Below are 24,350 nucleotides of genomic sequence, written 5' to 3'. Positions count from 1 at the left end.
CGCCCCCCGGCACTGCAGCGGCACGGGAGGTGGACCCCACGCCCGCCACACTTACACACACTCCACACACAAAAGCGCCGCGGCCGCCGCCTTCCCGCCCCCACAGCCCCGCGGAGTCAATCAATGAGGTGGCCGGCGCCCGCATCCCCTCTGTGCAAACACGAATGCGGGGCCCGGCCGGCAGGGCGGCGGCGCGGCTCACCATCGCTCCGCTTGATCTCCACGTAAATCCCGATCTGGATCTTGCCGAAGTTGGCCGTTGCCATCACCTCATCTGGAGCAGCTGCGGCGGGCCGAGGGAGGGGGACAGGAGGGCGGAAAAGGCGGGGAGGGGGCGGGGTAGGTGTGGGAGGGGGAGCGGTTGCCCGCGGCCGCGCCGGCCCGGGCGACAGCTTGAACACGAGCCGGGGCCGCGAGGAGGAGCGGCGGGCAGGGAAGCAGAGTACCCGGGCCTGCAGGCCGGCGGGAGGATGCACACGCTAGGGCGTCGGGGTGAAGCGACGGCCCGGGCCGTCCGGCGGCGCGGGGGAGAGTGGGAGGGCCCGCGCCGCCCGCCTGGAGCCGACGCTGAGGAGGCGGGGCGCCGCGCGCCTGCGCAGAGCGCGCCTCTCGCGTCTCTTCCTCTTCGGCCAGCCGTTCCCAGCTACCTCCAGGCGGCTCCGCCCAGTTCCGCGGCGGGGCGTGGGGGCGGGGGCCGCGGCTAGGCCGCCTGGAACCGCGGAGAGCGCGCCGCCCGGCCCCTAACGAGCTGGCGTCGAGTTTGATTTTAGCGCGCGGCCTAGAAGAGGCGGGAACCCCGCGCGACGGGCCTTCCCTGTGTCTTTGGCGTCCTTGAATTGGCTCCGTCGTCGGAGTGGATTAAGGGCACTTGTTTCAGGGCTTTCCAAGTGGAGAGCGGGGCTGAGGGATATGAATCTGAAGGCGTTGACAGCATGGGCTCAGTATTTCATCTCAGAGTGTAGCCTCTATTGCGACTGGCCCAAGTAACCGCCCCAAGGTTTCCCAACTAGTTATGGAAGAAGGGAAGAAACAGCTTTGAGCAGTCACCCGTCCTCAGTCGGAATGAGGATCCACTTCTTCATGGCCTTGCTTTATCCTCCTCTCCACTCAAAAAGAAACCCTGTGGTGGCCCTGCCTTGACTGTTCAATTAATGATGCATCTTGCTGGTGTCCTGTAAGACTTTATCTGCCCTGGCCCATAAAGCCAATAACTATGATTCAAGGACAGATGGCAGATACATAAGGTTGACACTAAGGTATGTGCCTTTTCTTCAGAGTCACTTGACTAGTCTGAGCACATCTCACGTACAGAGCAAGACACTCGGTCCTGGCCAAGCCCTGAAGGCCACGTGCACGGAGACCATGGAAACTGTGTGTACAGCACTGTGTAAAAACCTCCATACGTGTGCCTTTTGCTTCTAGTATTGGAAACTGAGATCAGGAAACACTCTTTTCGGGCCCTACTTTCTCTAGGTATCATTAATATCCCTGTAATAATAACTAAAAATATACAGTTTTAAAATTTTTAAATTGGAAATTGTATATATGTCCGTTAAGTGCATATGCCTAGAGTTTTCAACCTAATGTAAGTAATCAAGTAGACCCTAAAAAAAAATTAAAAGACTCGGGCTTCATCTATAATTTAAACATGCTCAAGGCATACTTGTCAAAAGAACAGTTTCTTAAATCCATTCTAAATTAGGAATAATTTCTGTGAAAAAACAAAACAAAACACTGGGTAGACAACTTAGAAAATAACTTCTTTTACATTCCAAAAATGATATTGCTATAACTCTCACTTCAAGACATGTTTCAAAATAAGATTCGACTAAATCAAGATTTTATTATTTAAAATGTTCTCAGTTTTCTCTGAACTCTTTGAGCTCCTGTCTAGTAGATCTCATTCTCTGATGTCTCTGTGACTGAGGTATAAAGCATCTATTTATTTGCTTGCAAATTCTTTAAAAGAATGCAAAGAAATCAAGCTATACATTTATTAAATTTAAAATTGCTTCATAAAATGTGTTTTATCATGGTTGCTGACACATGTTGCACCCTGTGGGTTGTGTAATTAAGAAGTGTAAACCTTTAATCCATATACAAAAGTATTTTAAAAATATGTACATCCTGCGCTATAAAAATATATGACACATACAACTTGTCAAACACAAAAACCTTTCCATCATAGCTCATACCCAAAGTCTTATGTCTTTGGGTACAGCCAGCATATTTATTTACCATAATTTGCATCTTGGGCTTTGTGTACAAGTGGCCTCTTGAAGAGTAGGCATAAATAAATGCAATATGCCTATGGTTCCATCAAGAATGCTGACTCCGGCTCTGGCATTAGCAAGAGTTTCAACTCTAACTAGAACAGTGACTGGCACATAGTAGGTACTCAGACATTTGTTCAATGAGTAAACTTGTTAAAACTGCTCGAAATCTCTGTTATTTCTTTGAAGAGCCCGGAAAAATAACTTCCATTCTCCCAACTACAGAAAGTTTTTGTGAGGGTCAAATTAAATAAAATGTTATAGTGCTTTGATATTTATAGAGTATAATACCTGTTTAAAAAACAAAGTAAAATCATCCTATAAAAAATAACCCAGTACTCTACTATAATCCTCAAATCATTAATTAGAATTTTATGTCTAGTGATATAAAATTAAACACACTTTGAAGTTTGGCTCTGGCCCTCGACATCTCATAATTGAGAGGATAGCAAGAGCTTTACAGATGTTTATATTCTTTTACCCACTCGAGTCCATCCTACCTTAACTGACAGAATAATCTTGCTCAAGGATTTCCATCAAATCATATCCTATTAATAGTAGCTGCTGTTGACCTATCCTGAGTTGATAAATCATTTTTTTTAAAAAAAGCATAGTTATAATTCAGCCAAGCCGATCTTCTTATTATGCCTAGATTTAAAAAAAAATTATCTGCTTTGGTGTCATTAGTGTATACTCTTTAAGAGATTATTCCAAGAAAGAGGCTGTTGGGCTAATGACTGAGGTTTTTGGCAGAAGCCAGCAGTCACCTTAACCAGTTACCTGCTCCTTTGGGGAAGAGCAGAGGCACAAGTTGGCTCCAGTTCTAGCTCAGATTAAATGTACTTGTCTTACTGTACTTACATCATCTTACTGAAATTTTCCACTCAATGTTTGCATCTATTCTCAATTACCTCCACTAAGTTTGTGAATCTGGGATCAAGTGGAGAAGATGGGTAGGGTTGGCAGAAACTTTCTATGACTTTATTTTTCACTTTCTGCCCTGGACTTTTTTGGAGACTTTTTTAGTTGTCAGTGTTTCCCATTCCCATTAATTTACTCAGATTTTAATTCTAATTAAACTGGTGTGATTTCACTGTACCTTGTTTTAGTCCTTAAATACATTAAAACACCAGGTAGATAAAAATCCCAGTTTTCCAACTCTAAAATATCTGCTTTTTTCTTTATTGGATTTAGCTCTTCTGCTGCAAACATGTTCAGGCTGCATTCTCTTGGAAGAAAAAGTCTCTTGATCCTTCTCTTCCTATTTAAATTCCGTTCTATTTTTTACTTCCCCTCCCCTGTCAAATTCTCAAATGAGTGCTCTAAATACTCACTGCTTTGATTCCCCATCACTCATTTGTTTTCTAACCCCTTTACTGAACTGGATTTTTAAAAGTCAACAATTACCTTCTAATTACCTCATTCAGTGAGCATTACCCTCTTTATTTGCCTTGACTTCTTTGAAGAGTAGCCTACAAAGAATACCTTGCCCATTCCTGCCTCAGTTTCTACTCATATGGTAAATGATTTCTCCTCCCTCCCCTTTCCCTTCCCTATTTAAAACCTTTCTGTCTGGCAAGGACCAGCTGAAGTCTCCTTTATGGAATTTATTCCACCCAATCTAATCTATAATAACTGTCCTATCTGGATGATAATCCCCAGCCAATCATCAGAAGCACTTCAGAAAGATTTTTAAACAAATACAGAAGCACAAACTCTTCTCCAGGCCTAAGGTGTAAAATCTTTAGGGGGAAACTTAGTGTGGTCTATTTTTAAAAAACTCATTGGGAGATTCTGAGGTGTATGTCCAACTGGTTCAGAGCTATTGATTATCCCTGAATTCCCATAATTCAATATTTTCTGTACATTGGCCACTTAGGGACTGGGGACTGTACTGAGCACACATTGATAGATTATTTTCCTAGTTCACCTTCTTTATTACAATTCTTTCACTTATACTTTTTGATAGCATACTTATCAAACCTATTTTGATAGTATACTTTCACTTACACTATTTGACAGTGTCAGATTGTAGTAATGGTAAGCTATTGGTGGAGAGCTAATGTCCAAAGCCTTTTAAGGTCCATATGGGACTTAGATCTATATAGAAATATATGGTGTCATATTCACTTATTATCTACATTAAGATATTCCTAATCTGTATACTTGTTAATGTAATGTTTGCTTAATTTAAATTTACATGATTAATTCCTCTGATGTTTTGAAAAATATTGTATTTCTAATTCCAATAAACATGTATTATAATACCTGTGTAATTTACATACTGTTCTTAAAGTTGTTTTAAAATATATTTTGGACCTATTTTCAAGCCAGTGTTCATAGATCTAGCTCTGTTTTAATAGCTGGCTATTGCTACTATATGTGTGATTAATAGAAGAAAGTGAAAGCAAACAAACATTTAGATAGATATTTAGGGTGTTTCCATTTTTATCTCTGGCTCTTAGCAACAATATTGAATATTGTGAACAATATTTTGTACACTTGTGTGAATATTTCTTTAAGATAACTTCCTAGAAGTGGAATTGCTAAGCCAAGGCTAATCACATTTACAATTTCGGTAAAATAGAGCAATTTTTTATGTTGTTTTGATGTTTTAGATTTTACACATCAATTATATGTCACACGGTATTTGATCTAAGCATAGTATATCATCATTTTTATTATTAATCCATGCCCTGATATACCCTCTCTCATTCCTATGATTTCCAGGTCTCTAACCAAATTCTTGGCCTTTACATACTGCCTTGTTCTGACTTCAGGCTCTTGTACAAACCCTGCCTCAGACTTTCTCCAGACCCCTACTCTAAATTCACAACCCAATTTTCTGTTAGTTTCCAAGGCTTCCATGCCTTCCTTTTACTCGTTACCATGTCATTAATGTAAATTCATACCATAGACCAGGTCACCATTATACAATTCCACCCACACTCTTGTCGCCTATTCTTATACTCATGGAACAGTAACAAACAACACAAACAATATGTAGTTAAATGCTGATTGTGTGGTACAGGCTAGAAGTAGAGAGTAGAGGAAAGTCAATTAGGAGAGCTGTTAGGGAAGATTTCCTGGTGCTAATTTTGTAAATGCTTTTTATGTTTTGTTTATGAGCATTGAAGAAGTTCGATTTTATAAAGGGAGTAGGGGTCAAGAGATGTGACTTCAGCTAGGCCCTGAAAGATAACTGAGATCTAAATAGACAACAGAAAAGAAAGCAAACAAGGCAAGAAAATCCGTGAGTAAGATATTTTTTACATGGCTACTTTGATGCAGTCATTTTAACGCCAGGCAAGACAGCCCAGTTAAAACGTAAAGATCATGATTTCTTTTTTAAATTAAAATAGTGTGTGCAACCAGACATCTATGACTTGTATTTTATCCCTAATGCTCACTCTAAATATGGAGGACTTCATTTTCTACTTCAGTCACTTTCCTATTGCTTGACCTTTAAATTAGCATGTATTATTTTTACAATGAAGATTTTTTTTCTCAAAGTATATGATAACAATGAGCCAGTTTACAGGAGGGAGGCTCAAGAGACATATCTGATGAGAGATGCACACATTGAAGGCACTGGAAAAATTTCTAGGTAGGATATAATTACGGTGGGCATTGAAAGCCACACACAGACGTTGACCTTGGTAGGGGCATCGGTAGGGAACTCCTTAAGAATAGGAATGACATGAAAGTCATAGAGCAGCATCACGAGCGATGGGAGAACACAGGCTTTGAAGTATGACTGCCCTGGTTTCAAATACCAGTTTTGCTGCTTCTTATGTGTATGGCCTTGGTCAAGTTACTAAGTTTTCTAAGTCTCAATTTTCTCATCTATAAAATGGGAATAATACCTATGTCATAGAGTTTTTGTAATGAATAAATAAAATGAGGTAAGAGCTAAAAGTGCTTGGCTTTTGATAAACAGTTGCTATAATTATTTGAGGAATATTAGTATAGAAGTATTTTGTCTAATAGATTGCAGGGAGGAGAGTTTTGCATCAGGACAGTCAGCGAAGGGACTCATGCGAAATCCAGGTATGAAATTATGCAAGTTTCAATCAATGGGATGGCAGAGAATAAGAAAGGACAGACAGACATAAGAGATATCAAGACTAGAAACTGATGACATATGAAATGTGGAGGACAAAGGAGAGTAATGTATGCAGTGCTCTGATTTTTAAGAATGGAGGAGATTGTCGTTACCAGATGTTGGAATTCTCTGGTGCACAATTACACAAAGTAGAAAGTAGTCTTTATTAGCATCTCTATAAAATGTAGTTTGGGAAGCAAGAACTAGGCAACATGCAAGTCAAAGAATGTACAGATAACTGATAATTTGGAGAACTATATCAAAGAAAACAACTTCAAGATGACAACATTTTGTTGGAAACTATTATTCTAGTTTATTAACATCAAGTGGTGGTACCATGAAAATTTTACAACCTCATTTAAAACCTTTAAGAAGAATTACCTACAAGCAATAAAAAGTAAAGTGTATTTTAACCTAAAACCTCCTTCAGAGTTCAAATTCTTACATACAAAGCAAAGCCAAATTATTTGAAGCTGTATTTCACTTTGTTTTTATTTTGATAGAAATCCCTAGTCAGTCAGTCACTTAGGATTTAATATTGTAGTGAACATTTATTGTTGCCTTCTCAGTAATCCCTTCTCTCTTCCTAGCAGTACCTTGAATGTCTCAATCATGTGATGTGAGGGGCACTTACCCCTCCTTCAACAGTTCCAAGGGTAGGTCCACTCAGTGCACTTCATCTCCCTGACCCCATGACTGCTTCATAAATGAAACCATGCCCCACTCTAGGCCAATAAGGTGCAAAGAGTCTCAGTTTTCAGAATATTTTTGAATTGTTGGGGAAGCAAACTCTCACTTTTCTGCTAGGAAATGGAGCTGAAGAAAGTAGCTCCAAAGTTGTTGGCAACCATCCCTGTGACCACAAAGAGAGCCTGTTGAAAATGGAGTCAGCATTGAAGAAGTAGAGCCAGAAATTTGAGGGAAAGAAACTGGGGACTTCTTCCTAATTCTTGAGCTGCTGGGCTGAATGAAAGCTTATCTGTAGTCAGATCTATCTTTGAATTTTTCTGTAACATAATCCATAAATTTGCTTCAATGCTTCAGCTAGGTAGCAGTTGATTTGCTGCTACCTGCAACCAAAAATCCCAACAAATACAAGTGACAAAGCGTTTATGGGTGGCAGTGCTGTCCTGAGTACTGCAGGACTTTGTCACTATCATGTGTCAGGTATAACAGATGGAGCTCAGGTTAGGGTTTGAATTTGGCAGAGTTTATAGCAGACGCTGAAGGCACTGAGGTGCAAATTTCCAGATGGATATAAAATCTTTAGTAGAATTTAAGACAGTCTCATTAGTAGATATATTCCAAGTTAGCTTCTAGGAATATTTTCAGAAATCTCCTATCAAGCTTTATTTTACCACTTAACCAAGTATTAGGACAGAGAGGATTAAAGGTGTAAAGAAAGCTTGAGTAATTTTATTTTCTAACTTCTTGAAGAGAAGTATTTCCGCTATATTTAAACATGTAAAAAAAATGCAGAATTTAAGTTTTCATTTTGAAATGAACTCAGTTTTATATAAGATCCCAACTATAATATGAAGACATAAATGCTATTTGAAATAATTTATTAAGTAAACACATGTCTTTATTATTGAACTTGAAGATTTAGGGAAGCCTTTTTTTAAAAGAAGTGATTTTTTTTCTTAAGAGTGTAAAAGTGGTTTCCTGTAAATCATATTAGCACTGAAGAGACTGTACCAGAAGTAGCCCAAGCCTTGTGGCATTTTTAAGAGTTCCTTTTGAAGGGTTAGCCAGTGCCATAGTTAAAGGGTGATAACTAAGAAAAGGGATGAAGACTATTGGCAGAAAAGAAAACACAAAAAACCACCAGTTGGTCTCAGACAATCCATGAAGTTTTAGTTTATGGCTTTGAAAATGGCATGCCTGTAATTGACAAAGTCAGAGCAATTCAAAGAGAAGGAGTAAAGATCCTACAGAAGTTTTGGGAAGGTTTAGATGGGGCGTTGGCATGGCCAATTGCTGCAACTATGACATAGCGATCAGTAACTGTCCAGGAATTAAAAGAACTTAAAAAAAGACTTAAGAACTATCAGAGGAATGTGTATACATACTGAATATTAGACATCTTAAAAAATTATCATTAATTTTATTGGGTATGATAATGGTATTGTGATTCTGTGTTGTTTTTGTTTTTTGAGCTCGCTTTGTTAAAGATAAACACGTACGCATATACACACGCAACCTACACAGACTTTTATTAATGTGGAGGGACCATGACTCATTTTGAATCTTTAATAAAGGTAGAATTTTCGGTCTTTACAAGTTGAAGGGTGGTACCAGAATGTCACCTGTCATGGAAAATGGAAGGTTTGAAAATCACAAGTATTCCATAAATGAGTGGCAGACACGGTTAGTGATCATCAGCCTCCCTTGACAGCGTGGCCATACGACTGAGTTCTGGCCGGTGGAATGTTAATAGAATTGATACGTATCCTTTCAAGCCATCAAACCTTCCATGCATTTTTCTCATTTTCTTTCCTCTCTCTCAGCTACAAGACAAGATGCCTAGAAAAGGGTGGAGCCAACAGCTGGATGGAGTCTGGATTCCTGAATGACTGTGTGGGGGCAGAGCCCCAGAAAGTAGTTTCCAGGCTCACGGCCTCACATAGACAGGTGCTGGCTCAGGTAGTAAATGGCCATCAACTGTGATTGGATGGCCATAAGCTGTGGCTAGTTGGCCGTCAGCTGTAACCAGTGAGCCATTGGCCACTAATATAACTGCTGTGGCTACGCTAGCAAAGGAAGAAGAATGGGGGCTAGCAAGAAGATGGCGGCTGAGCTGGCAAGCGTGGATGGCGGTTTGCGGACAGTGTGGATCCAGCCTCCAGTGAGAGTATAGTGCCGCCAGAGAGAATATAGTGGTATGACTCCCCCATCTATGGCTCCGTGGGTGTTCCTTTTTGGCCTCACCATGTCCTGCATTCTTGTGTGGGGAGCGGGAGCAGAGACCCCGCAGGCCTCCCTGCACGACACATGGCGCAGCGAGCAGGGTCTCCTGCACGACAGACTGTTCCTCTCCCCATTGAACTGCTGTGCACCGTGAAATGAGTAAGAAGCAGCTTTTTATTGTTAAGCCACTAACATTTTGGGATTGTTTATTATAGTAGTCTACCATGACTAATATACAAGGTGCCATCAATATGTGAGATTATTAAATGATGACTGAAAGTGGTGGTTTAATTATGACCAAAAGAATTCTCACTGGTTAGGCTTCCTGGGAAGCAGACTCTGAAATAGAGATTAGCATGTAGGAAATTTACTGGGATTCACACCTTTGGAACAGTGAAAGAAGCAAGATGGGGCAGAAAGAGAATTTGAACTGTGATGCAGTGACAACAAAGGTCTCTGTCAGTTCCATGGGTAGCTTTAGAACTAGGATGTTCTTTCAGACTTGTCTCAAGGTGGGATGAGGGGGCAACTGTATCCTGCACAGGGGCTACTTGTGAAATATGGGCCCCCCTGGGGGAGGGGAGCGGACCTTGGATGAGGCAGCTTCCTTTGGGGGTGAACAGTCTCTGAAAAGGAATTCAACCGTGAGCCCTCAGTAGCCAACACTCCTGCAACTAGGAAAGTTAGTACTTTGGTCTTGATACCGTGCTAAGGTCCGGCTGCCTGCCGTTTGAAGGGGTTAAAAATTGAGAGACAGTGTTGGTGGAGAGAAAAGCAGGTTTATTCAGAATGCCGGCATTCTGGGAGGATGGCGGATTCCTGCCCAAAGGCCACTTCCCCGTTCATAGACCGGGCAGACCGGATGGTTTTATAGGTACACAAGAAGAACAAAGGAAATGGGGAGTTGGTTAAGGCAGGTCCAGGGCTGACAGCCTTCCTGGGGTTTGGTCTGTTTGAAGACGATGTGATCTCTGGGCTCTGGACTCCCACTCGGCTCCCATGGTCTGGGGCTTGATGTATATTCCTGTGTGTGAGCACCTGAGGATGAAGAAATTGCTCTTTTCAGGTTAGGATGTTGTTAATTAACGAGGTACGTGTAGCCTTGAGAAAGGGAACAGACGAGTTCTTCAGTTAATCAGTGAGGGGAGAAACAAAGAGGAAACAGCTGACTATCAGGATAGATCAAACTGCAAAGTAAGTTTAATTACAGGTGGATACATAGCGAGCTATGCAGTGAGTTAAACTGCAAATGATCTAAGTCTAATCACATTGATCCCCTGAATTTCACCCTTATAGTCTTAAAGGTAGATCTGGGCAGTGCAACACACATCTACTTCAGGAATATTCCAGAAGCTGGTTTGTGAGTGGCAATATGCTTCTAATGAATAGGCCAAAGAGCTATTATTGTTCATGAATAAGACTGCCTACTGAGGCCAAGGGATGAGTCAAGTCTGTATTACATGCCAAGGAGTTTGAAAAAATAGTTAATATCAAGACACCAGAAAATGGAAGAAGCAAGAGAATCTTTCCTGAGGTTCTAACTAAGAGAGAGACTTGGCTAAAGGTAACTGAAAGAAATAAAACACAGCTTCCAATTGTTACCCTCCACTGGCTTTCTGATGACAATAATCAAGTTTCATTGAAAACCAGTTGGAGGCTGGTAAGAAGGATTAAAACGAGATTCACTGAGGTTTTTAAAACTGGATACTTATTACATTTTTTAAAAAGGCAATCTTTCTCTTACTCTCTTTTTTTTTTTTTTTAAGATTTTATTAGGGAAGGGGAACAGGACTTGATTGGGGAACAGTGTGTACTTCCAGAACTTTTTTCCAAGTCAAGTTGTTGTCCTTTCAGTCTTAGTTGTGGAGGGTGCTGTTCAGCTTCAACTTGTTGTCCTTTCAGTCTTAGTTGTGGAGGGCGCAGCTCAGCTCCAGGCTCAGTTGCCGTTGCTAGTTGCAGGGGCACAGCCCACCATCCCTTGCGGGAGTCGAACCAGCAACCTTGTAGTTGAGAGGACGCGCTCCAACCAACTGAGCCATCCAGGAGCTCGGCAATCTTTCTCTTAATGATTCTTTATTATTTGCTGCAGAACAGTATCTTGAAGGGATAGAAACGTTGCCCAAAGATAAACTCCATTTGGAGTTTAGGTCTAGTGTTTTTAAATCACGTTCTGAACTCCGCTTGCTTAGCAGAGTTCACCTGAATGAGTGAGGAGTAGATCGAACTTCAGTGATGGAGTTTCTACCTTTTCCCCTTGAAGTTATTAACACACCCCCAAAGCAAAAGGAGTAAGATAATGATCACCTGTATTCCCACCACCCCTTATTAATAACTACTAATTAGTTAATAAATAAAAATAGATCTTTTTCGTAGTCAGTCTGATGATCTTTTTTACTTACAAGTATTTTTAAATTCTTTTTTTTTTAAATAAAAAATGATTGGTTGGAATTATAATCATGACTACCTTTTTAATTCACATAATGACATTTAGATAACCTTTACTAACTCTCAAGACAAATGGTGAAAAAAATGGGAACTTGCCCAGGAGTGGAAAGCCCCCTGAGAGTTCAGAGCTACCGAAATAAACCCACAGGCCAACTCCATGGGTGCTTAGTTGATCTAGTTCATGTTTTTATTGGAGTGCTGACTTCAAAGGAAACTTCCTGACACCTCACAAATACTGACCTCTTTCAGAAACTGGTAATACGAAGCAAAACAGTTTCCAACAACTCAGTTGCAATGAATTGTACTTCAGAACAGACAGTTCCTGTTAGAAGTAACCGTACCCTGTCATGTAAACCAGCAAACTGTCCTGGATCACCACACTTGAGAATTTCAGGTTTGCTTTTTTAAGTTTCCTATTCTAGGGAACATCACTCTTTTCAATGGCCATCTCTTGGAAACAGAAATCACAGGCCTTACCTGTGAAATAAGACATCATACTATGTAGAGGTGTGTGTGTGTGTGTGTGTGTGTGTGTGCGCGTGTGTGTAAATGCTAATGAATATAAACTATAAAAGGAGTGATTTAGGGTACTCCATAAAAACACATGACCAATTTTTTTCCTTATTGGATAATATAAAATATACAATACTTAGTGAATCTGCTACCAAAGAATTCTTTCCAAACTGTTTTTGGAATTGAGGGTCCTGAAAAGTGAGAATCTGCAAAATTCTCCTTGAAAATGATTCACTTATTCACCCGTTCAAGAAACATTTACTGAACGCCTGCTTGTTAGGTGTGTGGATGTGTCAATGCACAAAAACACGATACCTGTCCTCATACTACTGGGACCTTACATCCTACTGGGGGAGAGAGAAAAAAATAAAAACGTATTAAATAGGTAACTAAGTGACATAGCATATTAGAGAGTGATAGGTATATGGAAAAAAGGAAAAACAGCAGGATGAGGAGGATCAGGAATGTTGAGGGGGCTGACAGTCTACAGGATCAATTCGAGTAGCCAGAGCCAGGCTCGTGGAGATAGTGAGATTTGAACAACGACCAGAGGGGCGTGAAAGATTTTGCTCTGTAACTATGTGGGTGAAGACCAGTGAGCCTGGAGGAGCCACACAAAGAGTTGTCTGGGTGGTTTGAGGAAAAGCAGGAGAAAGCAGAGGGAAAAGCCAAGCTGTGATAGCCGCGCCAATCTGTCCGAGCTGTCCTGAGTTAGGCTAAGACACCCAGGCCTTCATACTCCCACAGTGATCTGCCATAGGGTGGATGCCACCCCGGGATGGCTGTGACCTTGAGCAAGGTGGCTTTCTGCAGCTGAAGGGGCTGAGAGTGGTGGTCTGTCTACTGACAGCTCTGCCAGCAGCCTTCTTCGGAGCACTTGTTGGAAGGTACATCTTGGTAGCAATCCCTTTGGCTTCCTCATTCCCATGATCACCTGTGATCGCTAATGGCTGCTCCTATTCCAGCATTTCAACCAGCTAGGAGAAGGGAAAGACGGGAATATCCTGGGAGTTGCCTGTACTCCTTCTGCTCATAGTCTATCACTAGAATCTAATCAATGAAAGCTAGGCTATGTAGCCTTTATTCTTGGTGAGTTGGGACAGCAAACAAAAAGCCTATCAAAGTACAACTAGCAGTCTCTGCTGCTATCATACCCCCCATTTTTGTGGGGAAGAGAATGTGGCTTCACTGCAAGGAAGAATAAATGAACTGCAATCTTTGACCTCATTCAGGATTTTGTGCTTTGGGCTATTGGGGAATTGAGAGGCAGCAAAGAAACACTGCTCTCTTGAAGAGTTCATACAGAAGAAGACTTTAGAGGAGAAGTGTGACAGCAATTATACAGATGAGGGATAGGCCTGTGAAGTTTGGGAATTCATGTGATCCAATTTCTATTCATAGGCTGCTGGGGTTGCGATCAGTGAGGTGGCATTTAATCAGAATAAATTACTGCAGAACTGCTACCTTCTTGACCCCCTCCCTTGGCTTGCCTCTTCTAATTTTTCAGTCTTCATTACTGGCTCTTCTTCCAATTTTGACCCTTTAATGTTGGTATGCTCTTGGCTTCTACCGTTAGACCTCTTCTCTTCTCACAATGAATCACAATGCATTCTTTTCCTTCATTGGGTCATGTAACTCTTTGAGAATATTATGACCTTCAACCCGAGAAGAATGTCCATTTGAACATTACCAGTTTATTGAACAGAGTAAACTTGATGGAGTACAAACATTAAAGAGTGCATTTTTCTCCCATTTCTAACCTCAGTTGTGCTATATCAGTTCTCCTTTACTAGGTAGGTCCTTTGTGATGTGTCAGGAAGATCCCATAACTTGCTGTATCCTTTTAGTTATTAAAAAGCAGTAGAGTCCATTTAAAACTCTAATCACATTGCCACTTTTCTACCAGCTGAGGCTTGACCCATGGTCCAAGGACCTTCAAGGCCAGTTCTTTCATTCTTCCTCTCCTCTCTCTTCTGATTCACTGGGTTAGAGATCACTTGGAGGGAAGGTAGGATTGCCTTGTGTAACTGGCCTCCCTTTGCTGTCTCTGGTCCTGTCCTCTATGTCTGGACTCTGCCAAGGTGATGGCCTGTGCCTTGTAGATGAGACAGTGAGCAAGGTTTTCTCTGGGTACTTCTCAGAGTCATCTTGGCACCCTCTGATGCTAAGGACCTTTTTTAGACTCTACTCCTGATATGGACTGAATGTTTATGTTCCTCCCCTCGCCACCAAATTAATATGTTGAAATCCTAACTCCCAATGTGATGGCATTAGGAGGTGGGGCCTTTGAGAGATAATTAGGTCATGGAAGTGGAGCCCTCATGAACGGGATTAGTGCCCTTATAAAAGACTCTCCAGAGAGAGCCCTAGTCCCTCCCACCATGTGAGGGTACAGCGAGAAAATGGCCACCTGTGAACAAGGAAGCAGGTCTTCCCCAGACACTGAATTGCCAGTGCCTTGATCCCAGACTTCTCAGCTTCCAGAACTGTGAGAAATAAATTGCTGTTGTTTGTAAGCCACCCACTCCATAGTACTGTGCAACAGCAGCCTGCACACACTAGGGGACAACTCCCAAGACCTTGCCTGAAAGAACATCACCTCTTTTCACTGGTGGCTGCCTGGATAGACTTATAGCTTCTGCTTTGTCCTCTGTCCTCCAGGCTCCTTCAGTACTCTTCTATATATAATTACACATACACACAAAATTTGCACTCTTCAGGTAGGCAGATCTCAAAGGAAAAGAATGGGTTGAGCGACACATACCTCAGTTCCTTCCTTTAAATTCACCAACTAGGTGCCTCTCTCCTCTGTGGAAAGCTGTGAGTGAAGAGGAAGAAGGAAGACTGAAGTGTCACTCTGATGGAGGTCCCACAGTGTGGAAACTTCAGGTGTGTGGGGGGAAAGTGTTCCCGATTAATATCTACTTGTAACTATCTACTATATATCTACGCTGAAATAAGTCACACAGGCATATTGAACTTAAAAATCTATCATGATGAACTTATTATTTTTAAATACATTGCAACCTCAGAATCTGTGTTTCTATCTGTATTTTTTACCTAACCAACCACCTAATTGCTCAGGGAAAAAATCTGGAAATCATTGGGCCCTCCTTGACCTCCCCACCATCCCAGTCAATCACCAGGAGACTTTATCTCTTAAATTTTACTTCCCTCTTTAATCTCATTATTTCTACTGCCTTAGTTGAGGCTCCTACTACCTCTCATTTGGATTATTGCAACAACCTTCTAATAAATCTATGTATCCATATTTATCTTCCTCAAATCCATTTTGCAATGTCACATCTAGAGGAGTCTTTCTAAAATTCAGATCTCATCAAGTGATACTCCTACCTAAAATGCTCCAGTGGCCCCCCTTTGCTGATGTGTCGAAGAAAGTTTCGGAAAAGATAAGCTATGGATTGCAGCTTTAACTACATTATAGCCATAAAGGAGGATTCAGGTGGCTTTTATAACACCTATCCCTTTCTAAGAGTTTGGTGACAACAGTAGTAGATTTGCTAGTAACTGACTTCAGCATCTGGAGTTTAATGCCTGTGTTTAAACTCGACTGTTTTTCAATGCTACCTACTCTTTTTTGTTTTGTGTGCTTTAGTGAAAAAGTGTTCTCTAAAAGGTATAAAGACTGCCATGATAAATGTTGTTATTACGGTAAAATACAATATGTAAAACTATTGCATGTAAAAATGTGGAAGAATATGTTTCTGATCTCGTTTTTAAAAGGAAGAGAAACTATGATCAGAGTGAAGTTACCTCTGTAGAATGTAACTGTCTTAGTCTGTTCGGGCTGCTGTAACAAAATGCCAGAGACTAGGTAGCTTATAAATAGAAATTTATTTCACAGTTCTGAAGGCGGGCAAGTCCAAGATCACGATGCTGGCATAGTTGGTATCTGCTGAGAGCTGGCTTTTTAGATGCCTGTCATTTTGCTGTAACCTCATGTGGCAGAAGGGACAAGTGATATTTCTCAGGCCTCTTTTATAAAAGCACTCATTCCGTTCCCGAGGGCTCTGCCCTCATGACCTAATTGCCACCCCACCTCCTAATGCCATCACCTTGGAGGTTAGGATTTCAACGCAGGAATTTTGAGGGAGCACAAACATTCAAACCATGGACGTTACTATCATGTGAAGAGCTTCTAATCAGCAGGGATATTCTGTGTGTGAAGGGTGGGGGGACTGAGAAGAATGAAGACTATTCTTAGATCTTTACCCAAATGCAAACATTCCATTTTATTGTTTATCACATACTGTATTCTCCACTTTTTAGACAGTACCACTGAAGTCAGCATTAGAAACAGGGAAACAGGATCTCAGCAACACCAGTGTTCTCTGCTCACTCCTGCCTTTGTATGTGCTGAAGGAGGAAGCGCATACCAACCTCCTCCACTGCTTGTTGGGTTGGCATGCTCTTTTTTTTCCCTTGGCCTCCATGTTTCCAGGCTTCAGGCCTTTTCACATTGCTGGGACTATGTTTTACGCCATTAAGCTCTTTCCATCAAGTTTTAGCTTTCATCTGCAGTCTTGTCATTTATTCACTTGGTATCTGCTTTGAGGTTCAAATTTTGTCGTAATGATTTTCTCAATCAAACTCATCAATGCCAATGTTTACTGCCCGTTATAATTATTATTCTATTCCTTTAAGTGATAAATGGTCAACTTCTAAAAGTGAATTCTACGAATTTTGGCAGATTTACTTTTTTTTCTATCTTCTCTTTCTTTTCAGATATTTTATTATCAAAATGTCACACATTTTGTAAAATCTGTGTGTTTTCTTCAATTGTGAATATAATATTTTAAAATGAATGATAGGCAAAATAAATGTGCTCTAAGCTTCTGGGTAATTGATCCAATGCCTGTAGTCTAGATGAGAAAAATTGCAAAACTTTTGTCAGTCATACAGAAGGACAGACAGCCCAAAGGGAGGTAGGACCATTAAATTGTAATATTCTGCACAAAGATGGGGAGACAGAGTCGCAAACAAAGCTAGAATTCCCTTGTTTGGCCCTGCCCAATATTAGCCATTTGTCAGCCTGATTATATAGTAATCAGAAGCTTAGCAGGAGCAAATTACATAGAGCTAAGAAATCCTTCAAACAGATTTGTCCCTAAATTTATGCTTTTCCTTGTGTTATTATTTTTGTAGCATTTGTCTTGTGGTTTAAATTAATACTTTACTATGTCCTTTGTTTCATTTTTAAACTGATTCCCCCAAATTTATCCAAAATACTTTTTGAGTTAGGAGTTTGTGCATGGAACAATGTAAGTTCTAACAGACATTCGTTAAATGAATAAATATAAGTAGGACAGAATAATACATTTTTTATCCATGAGTTCTTAACTTTTTTGTGTCTGGACCATTTTGGCAGTATGATGCAGCCTTTGGACCCTTCTCAGAATACAGTGTTTTTAATGTATAAAATGAAATACATAAGATTAAAAAGGAAATCAAATATATTGAAGAAATAGTTAAAGTATTTTAAAATTTGAGATAAAATATCACTTTCTTCATCTGTTCATTAAATTAAATGATCATGTCCAATAATTACCACAATTTCGAAGTAGTAATGAATGTAATGATAATTTGAGATATCTGCAATTGTAACGCAATTGGTGATGTACCTATTGATGATGTAATTCTATTGGTGATGTATCTGTGCTAAGGTTACCATCTCTTGATGTTGCCAGCATCTGTTCCATTACCTTTGGCCTCTGTCCTTTCTTACGTGGGCCCCAAAGTAACGCAGAGTCTCTCAAAGTCTCTCACAAAAGTTGACCCTTCAGACTTTGCTCTTTGCTTTTCATCTCCTGCAAGCAACTCTCGAAAGGTCCTCTCTGCCCATCTTCTCCAGAGGAAAAAGTGATATTTCAGACAAGTTAATGAATATTTATTCACCACCCCTCCCTGCCCCCAATCACAAAATCTTAAAGATGATAGTTCTTGTTTTGTCTTTTACCCTGTGTGGTTTCTATTCCTTGGATGACAATATTACTTTATTTATTTGGGATTCATTTCTAGTCATCCAGGTTTTAGAATTTGGGGATTTATATTGATCCTGTTTTCCTGTGCTTATTGTCATCATAGCCCAGAAATTTTGCTGCCAGATATACATCTGCCCTCCACCCAGCTGGCTGGAATGATCGTTCCAGCTGCTCCTAGACTTACTGGACAGTCATCTGCATCTTAATACCAAATGTAGAGGGATCGGTAGGTTGCAACTACATCTTAGGGTGAAGTTCAAGACAAACCCTTTTATCTAAGACCTGGCCCCACTTTAAATATTATAGATATTCCCAGAGTTTGCTGCTGAGGAGGCTTCATTTCACTCCATAATCTTTAATAATTTCCAGGTTTGGTTCCTCTGAGTCTTTCACTCTACTGTCTTGCTTCCTTCTCTGGAGAGCTGGATCCCATATTTTGTGTTTTTTTTCTGCTGGTTGCAATCCTGTCATGAATAGACAGTGTAATGGTTAATTTTATGTCAAATTGGCTAGGCTATCATATCCAGTTGTTTGGTCAAACATCAGGCTAGATTTGCTGTGAAGGTATTTTAAAGATGTGATTAATATTTAAATCAATACACTTTGAGTAAAGCAGATTGTCCTCTGTAATGTGGGTGGGCCTCATCCAATTGGTTGAAGGCCTTCAGAGAAAAGACTGAGGTTCCCTACGGAAGAAGGAATTCTGCCTCCAGACTGCCTATGGACTCCTCCCTGGGTCTCCAGCCTCCTGGCCCACCCTGCGGATTTCATACGTACCAGCCTCCACAATCTTTAAAATCAATCAATCAATCTCTCTCTCTCTGTCTCTCTCTCTCTCTCCCCCCATCCTAGTGATTCTGTTTCTCTGGAGAACCTGACCAATACAGATTCATTGTCCTGAACTGTGATGTCTTTACCCACTTGACTTTGAGTTTTACTCTTTGAGCTTCTCCCACTGTCGTGATTTGGGCCTGTCCCCACCAGTGTCTCCACCTGCCTGTCCCAAACATGATTTTTCCCATTTTTTAGAATCTTGGACATTTTATTTTCCAGTGTCCCTTGCTGGCACCAGCTCTGCAGCAAGATCAGTTTTCTCCTAACCTTCTCTCATTGTTCCTGGTTCTTTTCTGTCTTCCCACAGACTGAGCTGATGAGGCCCTAGAAAGTCTAGTGCCTAAGTCTGGTTATGAGAGGAATCTTGTTCCTTCTAAGCATACCTCTTAAATGTTCTAAGCATATCATTAGTCTTAGTTATTAAAACAAGGATAATTTCCTTGGTAATAAATGATTCATAATCTGGTTTTCAATCAGTTTCTCGTGGGTTTGGTTAGTGGATGGTCGTCATTCATGATTGGTACACTTACGATTGAACCAATGAAATTGAATATCAGGAACAGCAAAGTTGAGGACCATGGTCAATACAGTCAAGGCCCTTGTGTTTACTTTCTAGGGCTTCTGTAGCAAATTACCTCAAATTTGGTATTATAAAACAACAGAGACCTATTTTCTCACAGTTCTGGAGGCCAGAAGCCCAAAATCAAGGATTGCACTCCAGAGGCGTTAGAGGGAATCCTTCCTTGACTCTCCCATCTTCCGGTGGCTGTTTGGCTTGTGGTCCCATTACTCCAATCTTTGCCTCTGTTATCATGTCACCTTTTCTTCTACGTATCTGTGTCAAACTTCCTTTGGGATTTCTCTTATAAAGACATCTGTTTTGGCAGTTAGGGTCCACACAGATAATCCAGGGTAATTACAGTAACTTTCACAGGTTTTGGAGATTAGGATGTGAACAGCTCTTTGGGGAGCCAGTTTTCAAACTTCCACGTACTCTTTTGTAACAACCAACTCTCTCTTTGATATCTCTTAATTGCAAGAGCAGTTTCTAATAAAAGTTCTATCTGGAAAATGCAGGTGGAGTTCTGTGAAATGTGCCAATACAACATAGAAAATACCCATTCCACAAAGTGGGGGTGGGGAAATATATCAGCCTAAAGTGTTCTATTCACAATCCTAGCAGATTTCTTTGCAGATTCAATGATATGAGGCAAAGATTCTGTAAAAAATTGACCTTGATAGAGCTTGCCATGCAAAATGCATCAAAATAAGGACCAGGAGCAAAGAGTATCCATCATTTGACTTCTGGTGACCCTAATTATTCACAAGATAATGAAATCCAAATATAATTTCAGGTTCAAGATGAGATAGATGTTCTAGTAAAATGGATGTTTGCAACACTATTAATACATTGGCTAGAAATACAGGAAAGAAGTCAGCTCCAGTTGTGATGTGTATGAATAATTGGCAAAAACACTTTCTACAACATTTTTCTTAATATTTTAATAATTGATGAAGTTTATGCTCAATAAATATTTGCTGGGTGAATGAATGGATTTCATGGACATTGCGATATTGCAGGAACCTGTGATGGGATAATTTGTGCTTTCCCTCACTGTTATAAGCAGTCAGCAAAAGTGTTTTAAGAAGGTATTTTTTAAAACCAGTAGGAATCTGTGTTAGGAAATCTAACACCATTCATAGCCTCGATTTCCCCAGGTATTTTCTCCTGGATGGCTAATCTACAAGGGAAAATCAGTGTCATTCCTTTTGGATTCAGTCTTTGCATCAATATCCTTGAAGTTGGGAAATACACTTTTTGCTCAGTGAATTATTTATGAATTTTAATATAAACAGGTCACACTTAACCAGTGACATTTACCTCGTGAAAAACACCAATTGTATTTACGCATATGATTATATTTAGTGAAAGTATGGCTTTGCCTTATAATACTACTACAAAATGTTTCAAATTTCACAATCTGATATTTGTGTCCCATTTTTATTGAGTGATGCCTGTATTAATGTATTCCTACTGTATCCTTTGGCGGTGTGCATTATCTCCCAGTTCAATTTTGGGGGGAAAGTTATTTTTCGATACACATCGTTTCTCTAGAAGATTACTTTGGTTATTAGAGGGTGTTGGTCAAGATGCTGAAGAAGCATGTAACATTTTTTCTGAAAGTAAGAACAATGGTCCTTTAGAATGTATCACTAACGAGTAACTCCTCTGACTAAGCCTTCCCAGATGTTTGCCTTCATTGGCTGCTATTTTGGGCTCACACTATCAGCAGGAACCAGAAGCGTGATTCTCTTCCGACCCTCAATTTTAACATAAAATGTACGCTGAGGAAGCATATGGATGGGGACATAGGATTAGGAAATTTCAGCAGTAGCACTATAATCAACATGCTCAAGTACAGATATTTTCATATTTTAAAAATCCCTGAGTCTTTTTTCAATACGACAATAAAATTGCTCTCTCACACATTTTTTGGTTTAGAGAAGACACAAATGGTTACACGGGCATTCTCAGGAGTCAACATAAAACACCGTGTAGGAGAAATTATACTCTCTTTACATTAGGCCAAGTGACTTCCCTGCTAGTCAAGCTCTTAAAGAATGAGGTGAACTGTTAATATTTCTCCTTGGATTGAAGCCAGATAAACTTTGTTTTAAACATGATGGTTATCTTTAAACATCAGCACGTGTTTTTCAGTATTTTATTCTTATTGTCACCTGAATTTGTATTTAAGATAATATTTTCTTACAGTATAACTAATTTTTATAACTCTCAGAATATAAAAAAATCTTTGAAATGACAAAAGCAAAGACATCCTTTTTTCTTATTTTAATTTTTGTATGCATCTAAACTCCTTTAGATTTGTTCTTTTTTTCTTGAGTTTCCTGAAGGTAATATGCACACTCAAGCACTCTAGAGAGTTACTGTAAGTTTGTCCACATTCATAGTTCCAATCAAAAGAAAGAAACCTCTGAAAAAGGTTACAGTATTCTGAATTTTCTTACTAAGAAGAAAAATTTTATGTATTCTAAATTCATATTACATATTACAAAAGCCTTACGAAGCTAAATATCTTGTGAAATTATATATCTATTTGCATCTATATCTGTATAACATTTTGTATATTGACAGACTCCTTTCTTATCCGTTACACCAACAATTCAAATTGGTGTTTATATTTTAGGCTACCCAGAGTGCTAACTAAAGGGTTAATTCTGTCATTTCAGGTTAATGTACAAGGGGGAGTCATGGGTTTGAGACAGGCATACTAGAGTTTCAGGGGAGTCAACATGCTCAGATGATTAACTCCTCAAAAATAAATTCTGGGTAGCTATCACATTAGGTTAAAATGATATGTTTATAAGATTGTATATCACCATTATTGTCATGAATCATCCTAGCTGGTATCCAATATAAAAATATACCCAGAAATCAGAAGATGAAATGAAATAATAGAATGAGTATGAACTTTGGAGTCAGATGGATGTGGATTTGAACCACAGATCTGTCCCTTTTTTCCTTTCCCTCAGTAAGTTAAGTGATGAGCGTAAGCCTCTGTTTTGCCATCTTTAAATTAGATATAATCATTGTAAATTAAATAAGAAAATTTATGTAAAAAGTTTATTAGAGTACCTGACACATTATAAATATTAATATTTTCCTACCTTTTAAAGACCTGAATTAAATGAAATTAACTTTAGATATAGTCCAAAAAAGCAAAAGTACTTCTGTATATTATCTTAGTTATTAAAATAAATGTAGATTTCTAAAAGAAATATAATTGGGTCCATTAGCAATTAAACTGAAGTCTCTAAGTGATTTAAACTTTATCCTTTAATAATAGTATAATATGAATAAAAACAATAGTGGCATAGTGATGATAATAAACATTTATTGAGCATTATGGGCCATACATTTTGTGATATGCACTAGTATTGAATCCTTACAAGAATCTATTATCCCCATTTTAGAAAAGTTTAGTAACTTGCACAATGTCACACAATTAATAGGTGACAGGGCTAGAACTTGAACTCTGGTCTCTGTGATTTCAAGTTATGCGCCTGAATTAAGGTGTGTCAGTGATAATAGAGAGGAGTGGATGACTAAATAGGTATTAAAAGTTAAAGTGGCTTGGATTTCTTGACTGTCTGGATTGAGATCTAAGGGAGAGAGTGGAGTCAAGGCAAGTAAGTGCCGCGCTAATGGTGCCCTTCTAGGTACAACAGTTGCAAGTAACAAAATCCCTTATTAGTTAACATAAGCCACCCGAAATAATTGATTGTAAGGCTCCAGGGGTGACCCACAGAATCCAAGGGCAGAAATGCCGCTGCCATAGGGACCCAGGAAGTATTCATTTTCTCTGAACATCTATTTCACTTGTCTTTGTGCAGATGGGCTTCCCTGGCTCCCAACCCACATGGGACAATTCATGGCTGGCCCACAGCCTCCACATTTGCATATTTCAGGTTCAGCTCCATAGAGAAACATTCTCCCTTTGTTTCCTAATTCTAAGGGAATCAAACTGACCCAGTTGGCGTCAGGTGCCCCCAGTCCAAGAAATTGTTGCCAGAGATGCAGTTATATAACAAAAACTTGGCTTCTGGAAAACAATCTAGGGCTAGGAATCAATCCCCAGAGAAGAGGGTCTGGGCAGACAACTCCTTGAGTGGCAGCCACAGTGCCATTCACTAAGGGAAAATGCCCAGGGTCCTAGGCAATGACGACATCGAGGAGGCAGTGAACTAGGGCCTTCACTCTGGAACTCCTGTCCAACTTATGGGGAAACTTCTGTGGATGTTAATGGTGAGTTGGAAATAATTGCATATTTTTTCAAGACCTTCCGTCTCGAAGAAGTCCTTTGGTATAGAGCCCAAAGTCTATGCCTTAATACCAACTCTTCATGTCATCAAAGATAGATAACGTCATCTTGCATTTTCCCTTCTTTAATCTAGCTTAATTCTAGAAGGCTTTAAGTTCAGACAACAGGGTATTGTTGTACAACAAGGTGCCCAAAACGATAGTTGTGGGAGAAAATTTAATGGGTGTGGCAGCTGCAAAGACTTGCCATTTTATAATTGTAAGCATTTGTTTTTTACATTTTTCATGTTTCAATTCTAAGGAATGAGGCTTATTTACCTTTGGAACAGGTAGTTCCTTTATTTTGGGAAAAGCTACACTACAAAGCAAATTAAATTATTTTCCATTTTTTTGGAGGGGGAATGTAGGGGAGTAATTCAGGAACATGT

The 24,350-nt window shown here is 39.9% G+C and overlaps 1 protein-coding gene across 4 annotated transcripts in view; it reads right to left on the bottom strand.

Moving 5' to 3' along the window:
- The window catches only part of KIF2A (kinesin family member 2A), a 62,390-nt gene extending 61,745 nt beyond the window's left edge, over positions 1–645 (bottom strand). For 2 of the 4 annotated variants that reach the window (XM_019743703.3, XM_019743682.3), the window contains exon 1: positions 203–645. In XM_019743703.3, the coding sequence (XP_019599262.1) occupies positions 203–266 (64 nt within the window). In that variant the 5' untranslated portion in view covers positions 267–645. The remainder of the gene's footprint in view (positions 1–202) is intronic. The other 2 variants (XM_019743674.3, XM_019743693.3) reach the window with 1 other exon arrangement.
- Between the last annotated feature and the right edge of the window lie 23,705 nt (positions 646–24,350).

The sequence above is a fragment of the Rhinolophus sinicus genome, chromosome 3, assembly GCF_057876585.1.
Source record: "Rhinolophus sinicus isolate RSI-liver-muscle chromosome 3, RSI-T2T, whole genome shotgun sequence".
Classification (NCBI taxonomy): domain Eukaryota; kingdom Metazoa; phylum Chordata; class Mammalia; order Chiroptera; family Rhinolophidae; genus Rhinolophus; species Rhinolophus sinicus.
This window is presented reverse-complemented; position numbering and strand designations above follow the sequence as displayed.